General features: G+C 47.2%; 1 protein-coding gene across 1 annotated transcript in view; it reads right to left on the reverse strand.

Annotated features, from left to right (window-relative positions):
* The window catches only part of COLQ (collagen like tail subunit of asymmetric acetylcholinesterase), a 75,847-nt gene that overhangs the window by 1,777 nt on the left and 52,960 nt on the right, over window positions 1–21,110 (reverse strand). The window contains exons 12-16 of the mRNA XM_047768608.1: window positions 11,627–11,732; window positions 5,260–5,399; window positions 4,016–4,135; window positions 3,590–3,710; window positions 1,797–1,899 (exon numbers count right to left, since the gene is read on the reverse strand). Of these exons, the coding sequence (XP_047624564.1) occupies window positions 1,797–1,899; window positions 3,590–3,710; window positions 4,016–4,135; window positions 5,260–5,399; window positions 11,627–11,732 (590 nt within the window). The remainder of the gene's footprint in view (window positions 1–1,796; window positions 1,900–3,589; window positions 3,711–4,015; window positions 4,136–5,259; window positions 5,400–11,626; window positions 11,733–21,110) is intronic.

Below are 21,110 nucleotides of genomic sequence, written 5' to 3' on the forward strand. Positions count from 1 at the left end.
CCAGATGTGGCAACTGAGCTCACTCTCTATCTCTCTTTTTTTTTTTGGCTGCACCAAGGACACATGACAGTTCCTGTGGCCAGGGACTGAACCTGCCCCACAGCAGTGGGAGGCAGCTTGCTGCAGTGATAATGCTGGATCCTTAACCCACTGTGCCACATCGGGAATTCTGTGATTGAGCTCTTGAAGGAAGGTTAGTGTGACTGAAGAAATGGATTGTTAACTTTATTTAAACCTAAATAGCTGCTGTATTAGAAGCCTCTGTAAGTCCAAGTGCTAATTCCTGGGACTGTGGTATATATTACACCCACGTTCTCAGGGATCTCTTGAGGCTTCTCGGGATTAAGAGTGACCACAGTGAACCAGGGGTAAACCCTGGGCTCCACAAAGTCCTGTACCCCATTTCTGACTGTCTATACTCAGTGGTCTCCACGGGGCCTGTCAGCAGCCCCCACCCCCCACTGCAGGGGGGGCCATGCATGCAGACACGCAGATGCGGTGGGTCCTGGCCTAGTACTTGGAGTTTGGGGGTGGCTGTGGAGTTTGTGGTTCCCCCAGCCTGATTTGGTATGTTGATATGAATTTGGGGGTGGGCATTGAGGTTTTCCCTCCTTGGAGGAGAGAGACAAGCCTGGTATCTGTCCCCTAGCCCTGCTGAGGGCCTGGGTCCCAGCCCACAGAGGAAAGGGGCTTGCAGCAAAGGCTGGGGAAATTGGGTGCCCAAGGGGCCAGAAGTCCACTTGAGTCTAGAAAGGAGCAGAACGCCAGCTAGGGGAGAAGTACTCCCTGCCCCCCTAACTTTCCCTGAAAGTGATCCAACTCTGATCCTGGAAGGCCTGGGGGAAAGGGGGACTGTTTTGCACCTTGAACAGAACCCAGGAGGCCTCATTCTGGGCGTGGAATGATGCCTTACAGGGCAGAGGCCCTCACCTGGCTTGGGTGATGTCCTCGTAGATGCTAGGACCCAAAAATATTTATCCTGAGCCATGCGAATACCCAGAGGGGTCTCAGAAATAACTGCAGGAAGACTACACTCCTGGGGTTTTCCTGGAGGAGCCAGGAGCCAGCAAAATTAGATACTAATGCTGGCGAGACCTCACTTGCACCCACAGGCCTGCCCAGTGGGTCCAGAGGATTCAGGTTACAGATGCTTAGATTCTTTGAAATGCCTAGATATCCTCACCCTCCACTGGGCTCCCCACCCAGGCTACAGCCCAGGAGGCCAGTGTGGTCACAGGAGCCACTGGAGATGGCCATGGTCAGCTCAGAGGCCACTGCTGCCCAGGGCATAGGCTGGAGCTGGGGGCACAGGGCTGCTCTGAGGAGCACATAGGAGTTCAGGGTTTTTTGCTTTGTTTTGTTTTGTTTTTTAGGGCTGAATCCATGGCATATGGAGGTTCCCAGGCTAGGGGTTCAATTGGAGCTGCAGCTGCCAGCCTATGCCACAGCCACAGCAATGCCAGATCTGAGCTGCATCTGTTACCTATACCACAGCTCACTGCAACACCAGATCCCCAACCCACTGAGCAAGGCAAGGGATCGAACCCGCATCCTCATGGATACTAGTCAGATTTGTTTCCACTGAGCCATGACGGGAACTCCCATAGGGGTTCTTTTTTTTATTGCCTGCCCCCCAGTGTGAGCAGGGACCAAGAGTGTGTTCTGTGTCACCATACCTCAGTGTCTAGAAAGCCCCAGGAACATAGGAGCCACTCAGGAATATTTGTGAAGGAAAGAGGAGTAGGCAAGAGGGAGGGAGGTTGGAGTGTGACAACAGCCTTAGAGGCGGTCCCTACCCAGGGAGATAGGTCTCGCAGGTCAGGTGGCCGAAGTCAGAGCCATCACAGTCCTCCACGCCCTTGTGCCGGTGGCCATCTCCGCAGTAGGCCCTGCGACAGCCTGAAAGGACACAAGAAATACAGGCTTGAGAGGGAGTGGGGGGTGAGAGGGGAAAGCCTGGCAGGACCGTGTGGCCTGAAGGACCCCCCAGCCTCCCAGAGCCTGCACCCTCTTGGATGGACCCCCACAAAGCTTCAGTCCCCAATCCCCTGGAAGGAGGCCAGGCCCCACCCAGACCTGTCACCTGTTAGCTGAGAACCTCTCAAAGCTTCCGTGTCCTTGTCCCAAAACTGGGGTGTGGCCACTGCCTCCTGTCATAGGACCACTGCGGGTTCCCGCAAGGCAGGGTCAGGAGATGGCAAGTAGGCACATTGATGGCCTTGGTGGCTCTTGTCTGTCTGCATGGAGCTTCCAGATGAGGACCCTATGTCCCTTGGGAGCCAGACCATCTTGGACAAAATCTCTACTCTCACACCAGGGAGGGGCCTGGAGTATGACCCCACCCTTGGTTTTACAGGACCACAGGACCCCATTAGTTCTTCCTGCTGGATTATCTCCACCAGGGACAGAGGGACTCCAGGCAAAGCCAGCATCCTCAGAGTTACTACACTGAGAACCCTTGTGGGCAGTGAAAACAGCCGCTTCACCCCTGCATTGGCCCCTGTGCACCTGCCATCCTCCCCTAAGCTGCTTGCTGGAAAGGAACCTGCCTTTGCATCTGTACAGCCTCAGCTGTGAGCCAGAGCCTAGCTCCTCACAACAGGGCCTTAAAAATAATTTGGTGAGGAGTTCCCTTCATGGCACAGCGGAAATGAATCCGACTAGTATCCATGGGGATGCAGGTTCAATCCCTGGCCTTGCTCAGTGGGTTGCTGTGAGCTGTGGTGTAGGTCGCAGACATGGCTTGGATCCTGCGTTGCTGTGGCTGGTGGTGTAGGCTGGCAGCTACAGCTCTGATTCGACTCTTAGCCTGGGGACTTCCATATGCTGCTGGTGTGGGCTAAATAGCAAAGAATAATTTGGTGAAGGGACGCTGAGCCCTTACTACACCCAGACAATCCATGTGCATGTCAGCTCACAGAATCTCACAGAATCTAAAGCCTTGAGTAGTCTGTGCTGTCATACCCATTTCCCAATTGGGGAAAGTGAGGCCTTTCATCATCCCACTCACCTCATAGCCTCCTCTCTGAGCCAGGGGGTGATCTGGTGGCTTTCAGAGCCTGCATCCAAACTCTGACTCTAAAGCTCATGCTTTCCAGCTCACCTCCTGCTTTTGTCACTAGATTTTTTTTTTTAAGAAGAAAAGCAGCACTCCCAAGCTATGCTGCCTGTCCTGGTAACATCCACCAGCCTGAAGGCAGCTCTCACTGCCTAATTCATCTAAGCGGGGCTCTGCTACTAGGGCTCTGCCTGCTAAAAGTGAGTCCTGATTCAGAGTCTCAGCTTCCTCTGTTCACCTCTCAGTCCTGCATCACCTTCATCTTTTGGGAAAGAATGAGATCCGAATGTGGGTTGTGCTAAGAAGTAGGATTCAGGGAAAAGGGAAAGCCCAGTGCCTTCTCTGGGGCCAAGATCCTTAACACCAACCCCATAACCATGCTTGGACAGGGTGGATAATTCACATTAGACTGAAGTGGGGAGAGTTGCTCCCCTCCCCCCAGCAGCAGCCCAACTCTGGCTCCAGAATTGTCCAAAACCAGCTGGTGTCCCAGTTCAAGCTTTGGACCCTCTGGGGCCAGGCCCCACTCACGGATGCAGTTGTCACCCACGTCGCTGTTCCCGTCATCACATTCCTCCCCGAGCTGCAGGATCCCATCCCCACAGGAGCCCCGGTGGTCTACAGGGTAGTCCACAGGATAGAAAGGCGTCAGCTGGCCGGAGAAACACAGCACAGTTAGTGGGAACAGCACACCAGGGAGGGCACGGAAGGGCCCTCCTTTCCATCTACCCCAGCTCTGTGGTTGGCAGGAAGGCTGTGTAGGGCTGGAAGCCATCAGGAGTCTTGGTCCAGAGCCGTGGCTTCATGTGGGGGTGAAGGGGGCCCTCAGAGGCAGGCGAGGGAGAGGGCTCAGCCTTCGGCAAGAGAAGACAGCAAAAGCTCTGCATCAGGCCTCTCTGTCCCTTGGAGGTGTGTCCCCTGCCGGCTGGGGCATGTGCGGGGTGCTGGCCTTGGTACCTGGATAGGGAGCCAGCCCAGGCTGTCCTTGAAGTAAAGAGACCTCTGGTCTCTGCGGAAGGCAATGGCATTTTGGGTGTTCAGCCTCTCAAGTTCCTCCTGGTTGTTGACCACAAAAATCTGCCAGAGAACACACTGGTGAGGATTCCAGAAAACACTTCTGCAGGGGGTGGGGAAAGAGCCTGAGGAGGAACAATCTCTGTGTTTGGGCTGGTGTTCAGCGGGAAGGGAGGTCGCATTTATGCTCCCAAGGCTCCCCTGAAGTAGGGACATGTGTCTTGATTCCCACATATTCTTCATCTAGTTTGAAACTCAAATAGCCAAAACAAGGTTGAAAATTTTTGAACCTTTAAAATGTTACCGAGACCTGGAGTTCCCGTCGTGGCTCAATGGTTAAGGAACCTGATTACTATCCATGAGAATGCAGATTTGATCCCTGGCCTTGCTTAGTGGGTTAAGGATCCGGCATTGCTGTGACCTGTGGTGTAGGTCACAGATGAGGCTCCGAACTTGTGTTGCTGTGGCTGTGGCATAGGCTGGCAGCTGTAGCTCCGATTGGACCCCTAGCCTGGGAACCTCCGTATGCCATGAGTGCGGCCCTGAAAAGACCAAAAAAAAAAAAAAAAAGTTACCAAGCCTTAAATAAAAAGGTGATGCCATCTAATCAAGTAATTCTACATCTGGAAATGATTCTTAACAAAATTAATATATACAAAGGTGTCCATGACAGTGTTATTTACACCAGGGGAAAGCCTGGGAGCACCTGATACATATCTGACACTAGGGCTCTGATTAAACAAATCATAGCACAGCCACATGATGGGTGGATTATTATGTATCCATTCAAATGATGAATTGATGTCCAGGGTTTACTTCAAATTAATCCAAGGGAGGGTGGGCTGTCGTAAGTAGGTGTGAAGTGGAATCAAGATTAGCCATGAGTTGATAATTGTTGGACTTGTGTGTAGTCAAGAAGGTTCATCACACTCTTTGTTCTGATATTTTCTATAATTTTTTTTTCTTAAAAAAGACAAAGAATACACTCCAAAATGGACCAACAGCCAGATGGACAATGTGGTTTTCTTCTTATTGATTTCCCCTTATTTTTCCATTTTCTATAACAAGTACACGCCCAGGATAATGGGGTGAACATGTTATATGGAAAGGCTTCTACAAAGCCGGGGTGCATCAGGCGAGAGGTCCTGAGGGATGACCACCCCAGGTTCCCCCCAGAAGAGCCTTACCACAGGAACCCTTGGGGAACTGGGCCCGTACGCGGACTCCCCGTAGGAAGGGTTGTTCATATTCATGGGGGGGCCACAAAGACATCTTCCTGGAGGCCCGGGAAATCCTCTTTCCCCTTTGGGTCCCATTACCAGTTGTCCTAGGAAGCAACAGACTGCTGTGTTACTAGAGCAAAGGAATAGAAAACCAAATAGCCCAGGGAGGTGTTAGAAATCCTCAGGAGAGAAAGACGTTTGAAGTCCACCGTGTTTTAGGGAGGCCTGGAGGAGAGGTCCAGAGAGGCCCTTCTGGGTCCAAGGACTGGGTCCCTTAACCACACCAGGTGTGGCAGGACCTCTCCCGCCCCTCTTCCTCCCTTCCTTCTCTCTATATGCTAGAGATCAGGCACATAGGCATTCTGCTTCCCAGACTCCTTGCCCTAGGAGGTGACTGTGTGCCAATTTTGGCCAATGCAAGCCCAAGGTGGGAAAAGCACGGGGGCACCTGGGAAAGTCTACCCTTTGATAAAGGAGAAGCATAGCTGGTAGGAGACATAGCTTTCTCCTTCTTTCTGCCTAGAAGATAAACAAGACATCTGGTACTGCAGCAGCTGTGATGTAACCATGAAGCAACAAGTATGAGAAGAGAAGCCAGCATGCAGGGAAGACCAGGGCTTTGTGGGGCCTTGGGCTTTGATAGTGATGCTTAGAGGCTAAACCAGCCACTGTTCACCTATGGACTTTGTTGTAAGATGAAAACTATCCCCTCTATGTTTAACAATAGGGATTTCGTGCTGATGAGCACCTTGTTGGCTGATAACATTATTTTTGTTAACTCATTTTATTTTGTTCTTATATATGAGATCTTAACAAAGGGATTTCTGAATGTGGGTTTCTTTGATTTCTTCTAGAAAATGGAATGTTTGAAAATGCTCAGGCTATTTGTTCTTCCCTGATGCTGAGAAGTGTATCCTGAAAAGATATGGTCAGGAAATTTACCCCTACAATGTGGAACACTTGCTAGGGAGACAGTTCTCACATTGGCTTTTTTTTTTTTGGCTGCATCTGTGGCTTATGAAAGTTCCTGGACTGGGGGTGAATCAGAGCTGCAGCTGCCAGCCTATACCACAGCCACAGGATCTGAGCTGCATCTTCGACCTATGCCATAGCTTGGAGCAACACTGGATCCTTCACCCACTGAGCGAGGCCAGGGATTGAACCTGCATCCTCATGAATACTAGTTGGGTTCTTAATCTACTGAGCCACAACGGGAACTTCTCACCTTGGCTTTTAAAGGCCCTGATGCTCAGGCCATGCTCCAGACCAGTTACATCAAGACTTCTGAGCATGAACCCCAGCATTGTGCTTTTCAGAGCTCTCGAATGATTCCCAAAAGCACCAAGCACTGTCTTGGGAAATGCTATTTGCACAAACTAATTGTCCTCCCCTTCACCCTCCATCCTGCCCTCCCCAGGAAGCTCCTAGCTCACTCTTGATCTGGGTTTAAACATCGCTTCCTCAGGAAAGCCTCTCACAATCCTCACACTCCATTTTCTGTTCACATCAGAGTCAGCTTCCTAGCTCCCCATGCCTTTTTTCCCTGGCACTTATCTCTGTAATTCTATACATTGTGAGATTATCCTGTCTAGGTCCATCTCCTCCAGGAGAATTGTCAGCTCACAGTGGCAGGTGAGTGCATGTTTTTATGTGCCAGGGGTTGGCACACAGTAGGAGCACAGTACATGTTTGATGATTGAATGAATGAATGCAGACTAACTGGAAAGAAAAGGTCTTCAGAAAAGACTAGGGGTCTCACACTGATCGGCAGAAAATGCTAGAGCCAGAAACATCCAAAGAGCAAAGAGGAAAAGATGGGCACTGGAAAAGGAAATAAATATCCGCCTCCTGGGAAAAGAAGAGGTGCTAGAAGACCAGCCAGTCATTGGTTTCAGGTTGTATAACTGTATCCAGGGCAGACAGCAACTGGGGACACAGTTTGGAGATCCCACAAGACAGGGGAAAATGAGGCCAGGGGATGGGTCTGGCCAGGACCAGGAGCAAACAGCTGCAGCTGGAGGGGGAGACCCCAGTGGGAATGCTGCCAGTTTGAGGGGAAGGGAGACTTGTCATCATCTTACACCAAGTTATGGTCATTTGTCCTAACAAGAAATGCAAAAGCAATCCTGTGGGGGGAGCACCAGTCTCATGTTCAGAGAGACAGAACCTCCACCAGCCCAGGAATATTCCAGGTAGTTAGGCACCTGGGGACCATGGGAAAACTCTGTAACCAGGGATGTGACTGCAGCATGGAGCCACCTTCCAGCACTGTGTGACCCCCAAGGACCCTTCCAGAACCACAGCGTCAGAGAGACTCAGGAGTCTGGCCTATTATCCAGCTAATTAGTGGGGAGGCTGAGATCTGAATTCATGTTTGACTCGACACTATGCTGCTGTTCAAAAGCCACACGTCCAAGAATATTGATGCTCACAGGAAGCTGGCAATTCCCAGGTACCATGTTGATTCACTTAGACTCTGTCTGGGTGCAGGAAGGACTCAGCCAAATTTGTAATTTGGTTATAGCAAATTACATCCTAAAGGCATTTTGCTGTTGTTCCCTCCCCATCCCCAGCCCCTCTTTCTTGGGTAACTTGGGTAATGAAAACCTCCCGCCACCCTCCACCTCCTCGCACCATCCTGCCCCTCAGGCATGGGGCAGCAAAAGCCGAGGTGGCCTCCGAAAAGGACGACAGGATATGGCAGGGAGCCACATCCCTGCTGCTTCCTCCCAGCTGTCCAAGGGCATCTGTTACCCCTGCCTGCTTCCTGCCACACCGCCCTGAAGGGCACAGCAACTTGAACTGCCCTACCTTGGTCTCTCGGAGCTTGTCCAGGGGGCCCAGCCTCTCCACTGACCCTGGCAGCCAGAGGACCCAGCTCTCCATCTTTGCCCAGGGAGCCTCCCATCTCCACTGGATGCTGCAATGGGAGCAGGTCTGAGAGGGGAATCTGGGAGAAGGCAGAGGAACCACCGAGTCACCTCCACATCACCCCTGAGTCCCACTCTTCCCCTGCAGAAGCTGCATGGCTACATGGGAGGATCCTGAGACTAATAGTTACAGACTGATTCTGGACCAGGAGTGGTCACCTTGGGGACCTCTGTGATTTCTGAGGCTCCAGGGAAGTTTAACCTGGGGTCCAGAGAGCCTGAGGATATCACAAGATGGATCTGGGCAGGGGTTCTAGAACTCTGGGCAGTAGTGTGTGGAGTACTACATGTAGGCAGACACATTTTTTTCCCCCTGGGAGAGGAACTTTATCAGGCTGTCAAAGGTAGCCTCAGAAATGGCTTTGGAGGTCTGTTCCAGTTCCTGATGATGATCCAATTGGTCTTAGACACACAGAGAAGGCCCCTTTTAAACCTCCTTCCCCTTCTTCCCCCCTCCCCCCAAAAAAAACATTTCCAAAGAGCAGCATTATTTCCCCATTTTCTTCAGCCCCCTCACTCTGAGAGGTTCCCCAGAAGGGAAGTGACTCAAAGGAAGGCACAGGGAGGGGAACATCAGTCAAAGAACTGGCCCACATCCTGCTTGGCTGCCGTGCAATAACCCAGGTGGGACAGACTGAGTGCCAAAGTAGCCCAGGCATATGGGCACCTGCAGGAGCCAGGCCTGCCCATCCTACCTGCCAGGTGCCATGGGGATGCCAAACTGACTTGGCTAAGACCCTGCCTCAAGGACCTGCCATCTAGAAGGAAGAGGAAACACATCTGCAGAAAACTGTCACCAGTGAAGGGGCCATAGCAGACATAGCGTGGGACTGGGGCCTTAGGAAGGGCTTATTGAAGAGAGGGCTTTGAAGGAAGGAGAGGAGTTGGCCGGATGGACCAGAGGATGATGGGGACGCTATTTCAGGTCATGTGGACCCAAAGAGACCCTAGGAGTTTTCTCCAGCTCCTGGGAGAGCAGAGTCCACTGGAGGGCCGAGGGCAGTGAGGCTGGGACCTGGCAGAGGATGGGTGGTGGGAGGGGGAGTGAGCATACTAGGCTGGTAGAGAGGTGCTGGAAGAGCAAGAAAGAAAGCAGGATTACACTGGCCTTGCTGCAGGCATAGGACTGCAATCCACCAGAGGCTGACAAGACAAAACAGGGGGCATCTGAGCAAGCTGCTGAGGGTTTTCCTGTCCTGCCCTTCTCACTCACTCCACGGTGCAGGAGGGAACCCAGACTCAAGTCAGACACACACAGTGAGATGAAGACTTAGTTTGCTGAAGACACTCCCCCAACTATTTTCCCCCTGGCTATTTCTCAGTTCTGTGAGCCCCTAAATACCTCAAGGGCCAAGAACATCCCTTCCAAAGGCAAATCCCAGCTTCAGGCTAAGCTCTCAGTCTCTAGGGTTGCCAGCTCATGGTCATGGGGCTCAAGGGGAACCAAGGAGGAAAAGGATTATTTGCAAGAACCTGTATCTGATCATCCAGTCAACACAGAGAAACAGAGTCTGGGCATGAAAATGGAGCCTGGGCTGCATCTCAACCCAGGTCCCCTAACAAATAGAAACAGGTGGGGTGATGGCTTATTGTCATGGTAACTGATGTTCTTCCGTTAATGTTTCCTTTCCTGATTTCAAGGAGGCAGCAAGACTTTGTGCTTTTTTGCCCCTGCTAAGAAACAAATACTACTTGAAGACTTCTGTCTTTCTGCCCTCTTGTTCTCAGAAAAGAAAATCTTATAAGAGGGGCAGCAGTATCTGAGGAGGGTGAGGAGGGAGGGGCTGGAGGTCAGAAGAGGAGGGATGGCCCCAGACACAAGGAGGAGGGGGACCCCGAATCCTAGGGAAGAGACTAGGTCTCAGGAGGAAAGCTATGGGGTGCCCCCGGGGAGGTTGAACCTTGGGGATCAGGATTCTGAGGCTTGGGGATGATCTTGATACCCACAACTGCCACAAAGACGGTGGTCATAGGTCTGACCACGTGGCCTCAGACAATAGGAATTTCAGAGGCAAAGAGGGCAGATCAAAGGCTGGAGGGACTGCCCTGGATGCTTTTCTGCCATAATTCCCCAGGATCTTTGCCCCACTGTTTTTCAGCAGGTAAAGAAGTGGAGAGAACCCCAGTAATGCCTGAGACTGAATTTTCTTCACAACTTGTCAGGTTGGAGTCTTAGAGCCAGTTTTTTCTTTAATTTGTTTGTTTGATTTTGTGTGATTTGGCTTTTTTTTTTTTTTTTTTTTTGGTCATACCTACTGCATGCAGAAGTTCCTGGGCCAGGGGTTGAACTCAAGCCACAGCAGTGACCTGAGCCATAGCAGTGATAACACTGAATCCTTAACCACTGGGCCACCAGGGAACTCCTCCAAGCCAGTTTTGGTTTAAGGGAGCTAACAAAATGACATTTCTTGACCATCTCATGATGGGGTTATAAATATTGGCCCATAAACACAGTGGGGAAAAGTACAATTTGCAATTTCAAAATGCCCTCATTTTCTTAAAAAAAAATTTAGAATTGAAATTCCCATCATGGCACAGTGGAAATAAATCCAACTAGGAACCATGAGGTTGTGGCCTCGCTCCTTGGGTTAAAGGATCTGGCATTGCCATGAGCTGTGGTGTAGGTCGCAGACACCTCTCAGATTTGATGTTGCTGTGGCTGTGGCATAGGCCAGCAGCTGTATCTCCAATTGGACCCCTAGCCTGGGAAACTCCATATGCTGTGGGTATGGCCCTAAAAAAAAAAAAAATTTAGAATAAAAATTTTGATCTCTTTATATAACTGAGGACAAAGAAACAGGCACAGTCAGTAAATAGCATTCTTGGATCTAGAGATACCATGCTATCATAGGCTTTACTTTGAGCTGAAAAACAAAATAAAAGGCTTAGCGCCTGCAAGTAAACAAAATGAAACCAGATAGTAGTGTAGCTATGCCCTCTTCAATGGTAGCCTTTTCATTTCTTTTTAGTGATTTATTTCTATATTTGATACAAATCAGTAAAGACTTTCATAACACTGTGAAAGAGAGAAAAATTAACAATGTCATCTCTACTTCTAGATTTAAGAGAACTGCTCAGAACCTTGAAATGTTTTTCTAGAAAAAGGTGTTAGTTAATTAAATATGTGTCTGTTATTTTTCAAAGTATAAATGACATCACTAATGTAATTTTTCTTCTTTTTCTCTCCTCTATCTGTTCTCCAGAATGTTAAATCTAGGCCAGAATAGTGTTTCTCTCTCTTATGTAAAATTTGATCGAGCCACATTATGGAGAAGTTATGCCTTGGGCTGTTTCTAACTCAGAACACAAGGCAGGCCTCTGCTGACATCTCCTGTGCCCTCCCTGGGAGGCTGGCTGGGAGGGTGACACTGTGTGTTCACGTGAAGCAGTGTTGCTCTTACCTGCAGATGGGGGGCCCGGGGGGCCTGGGGGACCAGGACGACCAGTTTGACCAGAAGGCCCAGGTTTGCCTGGTGGGCCCATCACTCCACTATCTCCCTTCTGCCCCTGACGGAGAGAAAGGCAGAGCCTGTTATAACAGCATGATGTGGCAAACTTCCTTCTCCATTCATCTCTACTAAATTATGGGCCACTTTGCCCTTTGGAGCAAATGCCTTGGGGAGGGTGCAGTTCCAAAGATCCCGGAGGGATCACCAAGCTCCTGAAAAGCTCAGGGCAAGTGACATTTGAGAAAGTGATGGATGCAAGTTTATAGACATGACTTTTTTTTAATTGAAGTATAGTTGATTTATAGTATTATGTTAGTTTCAGACATACATCGTATTGAGTCAGTGGGTTTTTTCTTTTGCAGATTCTTTTCCCTTATAGGTTATTACAAAATATTGAGTATAATTCCTTGTGCTAAAAAGTAAATCCTTGCTGCTTATCTTTTTTTTTCTTCTTTTTTTGGTCTTTTTAGGGCCACACCCATGGCATATGGAGGTTCCCAGGCTAGGGGTCTAATTGGAGCTACAGCTGCCGGCCTATTCCATAGCCACAGCAATGCAGAATCTGAGCCTCGTCTGCAACCTAAACCACAGCTCATGGCAACTCGGGATCCTTAACCCACAGAGCAAGGCCAGGGGTCGAACCAGTGTCCTCATGGATGCTAGTCAGATTCGTTTCTGCTGAGCCACAGCAGGAACTCCTATGTATAGCCATTTGTATCTGTTAATCTCATACCCCTAACTTGCTCCTCCCCCCGGTCATTGTAAGTTTGCTTTCTACAGACATCACTTCTTGCTCTGTCCTAGACACATAGCGCATGATAGTGAACAGGAACCAGTGTAACTCACTCTCCTCAATGGGCAGCAGAGGAAACGGGCTCAGAAAAGAGATTAGGCCATCGTCTGGCATCAGGCCTCTGCCTGCTTGTCAGGACTGTTTCTGTCTCAGCACAAGAGCCATTTCCATCTGATGGCCTCTTGTTGCTCTCAGGATAAGGCCTAGCCCCTAACTTCAGCCTTCACAGCCCTGAAAGCCCAGGCTTTCCAGGATCGTCCTGACTTTTGGCGTTTGGGGTCTTCAACAGCATCCATGCTTTCTACTTCCCTTCTCAAGACTCCTCTCTCTGCCCTAAACGCCTCTCCTCGCCCCTTTGCCTAGGTAACTTCCTCCCAGACTTCAGCTCCCAGCTAAAATACCGTTGTGCAAAGCCTTCCCTAACCTTGCCTGACCCAGCCAGTTCTCCCCATCATAGGCCCTCATCCCCAATCATAACTACCATTGTTTGTGTGCTCATTTCTTTAGTGTCTCTGCATGAGACAGAAGCTCCCAGAATCTGTCTTTTTCACCTCCCTTCCCCAGATCACATAGGGGAGGAAAAGAAGCTGAACACACAAACAGGATATAGTTTGTTGGCTCTAAGCCGAGAGATCTGGGCTTTCATCTTGGCCATGGGACCCTGGGTAAGTCACACCATTACTCTGTGCCTCAGTTTTCTCATATGTAAAATGAGCCAGGCAATATACACACCTGTGTGGGCTTCTTGTGAGGCTGACAAAGATCTCAGAGGTAGAAAAGTGATTTTCACAGAACCAAGGGCTACATGGGGCCCAGCTGATTCTTATAGCCATCAGCTTGGTTTTACCTTTTCCACATGGTTAGAAAAGTCTTGATTTTTTTTTTTTCTTTTTAGGGCCACACCCATGGCATACAGAGGTTCCCAGGCTACAGGTTGAATCAGAGCTACAGCTGCCAGCCTATAGCATAGCTACAGCAATGTGGGATCCAAGCTGCATCTGTGACCTACACCACAGCTCACAGCAACACCGGATCCACTGAGCGAGGCCAGGGATCAAACCTGCATCCTTCTGGTCACTAGTGGGATTCATTTCTGCTGTGCCACAACGGGAACTCCAGAAAAGTCCTGATTCTTAACAAGAGGCACACCTACAGGTATAGGTATCCCACACGGGATGTCCTCTTTGCTGTCTGCTCTGGTAGGGTTGACATCTCCCCCCAGGGCAGCTCTTAGGAATGACCCCAGAAAGTGAGACTGGCTCTCGCTGTAGACCCTTCCCCCAAACCATCTGCTGTCAATTCTTGCCAGGGCCTAACTGGAGTGGTAACAGGTGCCTGATGTCTTGGGCCTGGTCCCTGTCCCTGCACTCTTGTGCCTTGGCAGCCTCGCTCACCTGATGGAATGTAATCTTTCCCATGCTTAGGGAGCAGGCAGGCCAGGCACTTCTTTCAAACATGTGACGTGGGACCTGCCACTTTGTCAACATGGCCCTGGGGGCTCCCTCGGCAATGGGCAAGGAGTTCTTAAACTCAATAAGGGACAGTGAGGTCAGAGTTCGTCTCCAATTCCATCCCCATGGAGGGAATCTTAAGCCTTGCCCAACCCTTAGGATTCCGTGAGGCAACAAAGACAGGTCCCAGAATGGCAAAGGAAGTCACACAGTCTTAATATAGCCATGGTGAAGGCTTGTTTTTCTAGCAGCCATGTCAGCTGGCTCTGAGCACAGGAAGTGCCACAGCTCGAAGGAGCTGGATACACTCCTTGTCCTGACCTCAGTGGTAATGGAATATTCTGCTGATCAATCATCTACTCGGAACAGCCTTGTCTTGAGCAGGACTCACTGGGCAGCACTTTCCAGGAAAAACATTGTCTACTCTTTTATTGCCACAAAGTTTGGAGATTACTGTCAAGGAAGTTGTACTGTCTTCATGACTGAAGATTTGTATGATAAAGGCAAGAGCTACTTTCCTGAAGGCCAGGCCTGACTTGGTGCGATGATGTGCAGGGGGCTGGGGGGAATCTGGTCTCAAGTCTCCAGGTGCTAATGCTGCCTGGAAACTGGTTAGCTGGGGTTCCTGAGTGGTTGTGCTACTGCCCTGGCCCTCGGTTTCATGGTAACTACATGCAAAGAATTGAGTCTATGGTCTCTAAAATCCTTCTGGATATAAGTTCTATTTTTTGTGGTCACACCTGTGGCATGTGGAAGTTCCTGAGCCAGGAACTGAACCTGCTCCACAGCAGCGACCTAAGCCCCTAAGCCACAACAGTGACAACACCAAGTCCTTAACCCACTGAGCCACCAGGGAACTCCTTGATCTGAAGGTCTAATCTCCCAGATCTTCTGGATTTCTGATTCCAGGATTTAAGTTGACTTTACAAGAACCTCCAGAGATTCTTAGCACTACAGCTCAACAAACATTCTGTATGCCTAGCTCCACTAGGCAATGAATTCATGACAAAAAGAGAGTATCATGGTGGGCTTGCAAGGCTGATCATTCAAATCTCAGCTGATTAGACAGGCAGAGGGGGAGGGGCTGGCGTTCAGTCAGCTTGTTTATAGGGTCTCAGAGGAAGATGAGCTCATTTCCCTAACTTCTCTGAGCTCCCAGATATGGTGCTGGCATCGTTTTTAAGACTGCTCCAACAGAATCATTCTCAGCAGTGTCAAGAAATAGCCTTCTTGGGGTGTGCCTGCTGTGGTGCAGTGGAAATGAATCCAACTAGTATCCATCCATGAGGATGCGGGTTTGATCCCTGGCCTCGCTCAGTGGGTTAAGGATCCTCGCTCAGTGGGTTAAGAAAGAAAGAAAGAAATAGCCTCATTGGCTTCAGCTCTGATGAGGACAAGACAAACACTGCCCAAGAAAAGAACTAGATGACGAAACCAACTGGCTTCTTGAACCCCAAGTGTCAAATATGGAATTGCAGCAGTAGGGAAGAAAAAGATTAAAAAGAAAAAAGATTTTTCCTTTTTTCCTTCTTTTTCTGAGCCTAGTTTTTAGGAAATTGGTATCTGTGGCATCACTGTGAAGCCATGGCCATGCTGCCAACTGTAAAGCTTTAAAAATTGAATTGGAATATTGTGATTTCTTTTAATTTTTTTTTTTGGAACATTGTGATTTCAAAAGTCACTGGGGAAGCTGATTTAGCCAGGTGGGAGTCTATGTTTTTCCTAAGTTTACTCTGAAAAGACCAGAATTGGCTTTATAGTGTTATCAAGGTTCTGTGCCCTGGTGCACATGAGAATTACGTGGAGCTTTAAAAACAAGCCATGCCAAAGTCCCAGTTACATCAGCATCTTTGGAAGGTAAGGCCTGGGCATTGGGGACAATGAGGGGCAAGTCTAGAAATACCACCACTGCACGTGGGGCAGTAAATGTGTATTTAATTGGCTCCCAAGACAATTCTGACATAAGCGAGAGTTTGAGGACCACTTAAAGAATGGAAATGTAAGAATGGAAAATGCCTTGTGTCCAAACACATTCACTATTCAGCATTATTATAATTTGGTTAGGCTTCTCTTGCCCAAGCAATCTACTGGTTACTCTTTTACTAAAATCTTGTATTATGTTAAGGCAGGTTCCCTCTATACTCACTTTGGTAAGAGTTTTTATTGTGAATGGATGTTGGACTTTGTCAAATGTTTTTTCTGCATTTATTGAGATAATCATGTGGTATTTGACATTTCTTTGGTTAATGTGGTGTATGACATTGAATGATTTGCATATGTTGAACCATCCTTGTGAATCTGGGATGAATCCCACTTGGCTGTGGTGTATGATCTTTTTTATATGTTGTTGGATTCAGTTGGCTAAAATTTTGTTGAGAATTTTGCGTCTATATTCATCAAAGATATTGGCCTATAATTTTCTTTTTTGGTAGTATCGTCTGTTTTTAAAATTTTTTTAAATTTTTATTTATTTATTTATTTATTTTATCTTTCTGCCTTTTCTAGGGCTGCTACCGCTGCATATGGAGGTTCCCTGGCTAGGGGTCGAATCAGAGATGTAGCCGCTGGCCTACACCAGAACCACAGCAACGCAGGATCCGAGCTGCGTCTGCGACCTACTCCACAGCGCACGGCAACACCGGATCCTTAACCTACTGAGCAAGGCCAGGGATCTGGCCTACACCAGAACCACAGCAATGCAGGATCCAAGCTGCGTCTGCAACCTACTCCACAGCGCACGGCAATGCCGGATCCTTAACCTACTGAGCAAGGGCAGGGATCGAACCCACAACCTCATGGTTCCTAGTCGGATTCGTTAACCTCTGAGCCACGACAGGAACTCCTGTCTGGTTTTGTTATTAGGGTGATGTTGGCTTCATAAATGTCTTTGGGAGTATGCCTTCAACCTTTTGGAAAGGTTTGAGAAGGATGGGTATGAGTTCTTTGTACATTTGGTAGAATTCACCTGTGAAGCCATCTGGCCCTGGACTTTTGTTTGTTGGGAGTGTTTTTACTACATTCAATTTCATTTCTATTGATTAGTCTGTTCAATTAATCAATTTCTTCTAAGTTCAGTTTTAGGCAGGCTGTAAGTCTCTAGAAAGTTGTCCATTTCTTCTAGGTTGTCGAATTTGTTGGCATATAATTGTTCATAGTATTCTCTTATGGTTTTTTGTATTTCTGCAGTAGCTGTTGAGACTTCTCCTTTTTCATTTCTTATTTTGTTTATTTGGTTTTTTTCTCTCCTCTCCTTGTTGAGTCTGGCCAGAGGTTTGTCAATTTTGTTTACCCTTTCAAAGAACCAGCTCTTGGTTTTATTGATTTTTTTCTATTGTTTTTTGAATCTCTATTTTATTGACTTTCTCTCTGATCTTTATGATTTCCTTCCTTCTGAGGACTTTAGGTTTTGTTTGTTCTTTTTCTAATTCTTTCAGGTGGTAGGTTAAGTTGTTGATTTGAGATTTTTCTTCTTTTCTGAAGAAAACCTCTATCTGTATGAACTTCCGCAGCATTCCATAGATTTTGAATGGTCGTGTTTTCATGATCATTTGTCTTGAGGTATTTTTAAATTTCCCTTTTGATTTCCTCAATGACCCATTGTTTTTTAGTAGCATGTTGTTTAGTCTCCATGTAGTCAGTTTTTTCTCATTTCTTTTCCTGTGGTTGACTTTTAGTTTCATGCCATTGTGGTAAGAGAAGACACTTGAAATCATTCCCATACTCTTAAATTTGTTGAGGTTAGCTTCATGCCCCAGTATGTGGTAAATCCCTGAGAATGTTCCACATGTGCTTGAAAAAAATGTATATTCTATTTTTTTTTGGATGTAATGTCCTTAAAATGTCAATTAAGGCTAACTTTGCTATTGTGTCATTTAGGATCTCTGTTGCCTTGTTGATTGTCTGTCTAGAGGCATTGTCCATTGATGTGAGGGGGTGTTAAAGTCTCCTACTATTACTGTATTCCCATCCACTTCTCCTTTATGTCCCTTAGTATTTGTTGTATGTATCTGGGTGCTCCTATATTAGGGGCATATATATTGATGAGTGTCATATCCTCTTCTTGAATGGATCCTTTTATCATTAAATAGTGTCCTTCTTTGTCTTTCTTTATGGGCTTCGTTTTAAAGTCCATATTGTCTGATACAAGTATTGCAACTCCTGCTTTCCTGTCTTTTCCATTTGTATGAAATATCTTTTCCCATCCACTCACTTTCAATTTGTATGTGTCCTTTGCCTAAGGTGAGTCACATGTAGACAGCATATTGTAGGCTCTTGCTTTTTTATCCAGTCTGCCACTCATCTTTTGTGAGCCACACTGTAAGCCCTTGTCTGCCACTCATCTTTTGATTGGAGCATTCAGTCCTTTGACATTTAAGGTAATTATTGATAAATATGTATTTATTGCCATTTTAAACCTTGTTTTCCAGTTAATACTATGTTTCTCCTTTGTTCCTTTCTTTTCTGGTTGGATTATTTCCTTTTATTTTATGCTTGTGTCCTCTTCTTTTAAGTTTTTGTGAATATAATGTTTGGTTTTGATTTGTGGTTGCTCTGTTTTTCAAGTATGTTAACACTTTCCTATATCTGCTTGCTTTAGCCTGGAGAGTCATATTGGCTCAAACACATTTATTAAAAAAGAGTCTAGGTTCTCTTACTTTCCTTCCTCACACTTTATGATTTTGAAGTTCTTTTTTAACATTTTCATGTTTGTCCTTTTGCTGTTCCTTGTGTTTATCGTCACTTTTACAATAGGTTTTTTTTTTCCTTTTAGATCTGTATACTGGCTTATTCAAGTAATTGCTTTCCTATTTCTTCTTACTTCTTTTTTAATTAGAGAAGCCCTTTCAGTATTTCTTTTAGAATGGGTTTAGTATTGCTGTAGTCTTTTAGAATTTGGTTGTTGAAGAAATTCTTTATTTCTCCGTCTAATGATACTCTTGCTGGGCAGAGTATTCTAGGCTGCAAATTTTCCTTTTTTATTTATTTATTTATTTATTTATTTATTTATTTATTTATTGTCTTTTGTCTTTTTAGAGCTGTATGCATGGCATTTGGAGGTTCCCAGGTTAGGGGTCTAATTGGAGCTATTGCTGCCAACCTACATCACAGCCACAGCAATGACAGATCCAAGCTGTGTCTGTGAACTACACCACAGCACATGGCATTGCCAGATCCTTAATCCACTGAGTGAGTCCAGGGAATGAATCCAAAACCTCATGGTTCCTAGTTGGATTTGTTTCCACTGCACCATGACAGGAACTCCCAAATTTTTCCCTTTTAGAACTTTGAGTATATCTTGCCACTCTCTTCTTGCCTGTAGTGTTTCTGTAGAGAAATCAGCTGATAGCCTAATGGGGCTTCCCTTATAATTAACACTTTGTTTTATTTTTATTCTTTCTGAATTTAGAATCCTCTCTTTATCTTTAACTTTTGCCATTTTTATTATAATATGTTTTGCTGTGGCCCTCTTCTGGTTCACCTTCTTTGGGGCCCTCTGTGCTTCCTATATCTTGATATCTGTTTCCTTTAGATTTGGAAAGTTTTCAGACAATATTCTTCAAATATATTTTCAATCCCATTTTCTTTTTCTTCTCCTTCTGGAATCCCTGTTATGCATAGATTAGCCCACTTTATATTATCCCATAGATCTCTTATGTTGTTTTCATGTTTTTTTCATTTGGTTTTCTGTCTGCTGTCCTGATTGGGTGATTTCCATCATTCTATCCTCCAAGTCACGAATTCGTTCCTCTGCATTATTCATTCTGCTATTCAGTGCTCTTAACTCAACTTGTGTCTCTGCAAATTAATTTTCTAATTTTTCTTGTCTCCTCCTTAGATTTTCTAGTTCCTTTCTAAAATAATCTTCATTACTGTTTATATCTACTCTTAATTCCTTCATATTCACCCTTAATTCCTTCAGTATTTTTGCTATTTCCTTTTTGAACTCAGTGTTTTTTAGACTTCAGAGGTCTGTTTTATTGCTGCTTCAGGTGAATTCTCTTGTTCTTTTTCTGGGAATGGCTTTTGAGCATCTTCATTTTGCTTATATTTTTATTATTCTGTGAGTTTAGGGAAACCAAATACTGTAGTCTTGGAGGGCTATTTCTGCAAGAGTGTCCTGTTATATTTGGGGGAGTTACTATTTATTTTTGATGTGGGAATCTGGCTATTTTCTCTTTCCTCAGTGTGAGAAGGCTGTTATCCCCCTAATGGGGTGTTGAGTGTGTTTCCAGGGAGAAGGAGGCAACGGGCAGGGCTAGTAGTCAGTGCCTGGTTGCTGGGCTTTTGACAGTAGCAAGAACCTGCAGGAAGGTGGCGCAGGCTACTCCTAGTTGCATGGCCCTGGGAAGTGGTAATGAGCCTCAGGCAGATTTAGGAGGTGCCTGGAGCATTTCACAGTGCAGCGGCAGGGCATGTGAGTTCCCATGGGAGTAATTTCAACAACAGGTGGTGTTCAGTCACAGTGCCCTCCTCTGTGGTGCCCTCTGAGGTGAATGGTGGTGCCTGTTCATGGATCACTAATGGTGGTGGGCCACAGCCACCTCTGGAGTCAGAGATAACTGGTGGTTTTCTCCCACCACCTGTAAAGCACACAAGAAGCACCCTGTCTCACTTAGCCCATGCAGGAGATACTGCACAGGCTGCTCCCAGTTGCAGGGTCCTGGGAAGTAACAGTAATCAGGCATGTGTGGGCGGTGCCCAGAGCATTTGGCAATGGCAGCCTCAGCGTGGGTGTGTTCCCAGGGAAGTGAGAGCAACAATAGGTGGTGCTTGGTTGCAGTGCCCTATTTTTTGCTGACCTCTGAGGTGACTGGGGCCACAGGTGGAGTCTGTTCACAGACCCCTAGTGGTGTCGGGCCTTTCCTCCCTCTGGTTTCTGAGATGACTGCTGTGGTTTGTCCCCACCACCTGTAGATCACCCAAGATCACGTAAGCATTGTGCTTAGTCCCCTGCTGCCCTTAGCCCACGCAAGGGGTGCCCGGCAACCTGTAGCCTGCACAAGAGGTGCCCAGTCTCCCATAGACCAAGCAAGTGGCCTCTTGCCACCTGTAGCCTGTGCCAGATGTGCTCCACCCTCTGGGAGTCCACACACACGTGTGCAGGGAAAGAGATTCCTATGGTGGTCCACCCCTCCTCCTCTTGCCCTCCCCAGCAATGGTGCCTTGCTTCTCTTGTGGGCCCAGACCTCCT

This window comes from Phacochoerus africanus, chromosome 1, assembly GCF_016906955.1.
Source record: "Phacochoerus africanus isolate WHEZ1 chromosome 1, ROS_Pafr_v1, whole genome shotgun sequence".
NCBI lineage: Eukaryota > Metazoa > Chordata > Mammalia > Artiodactyla > Suidae > Phacochoerus > Phacochoerus africanus.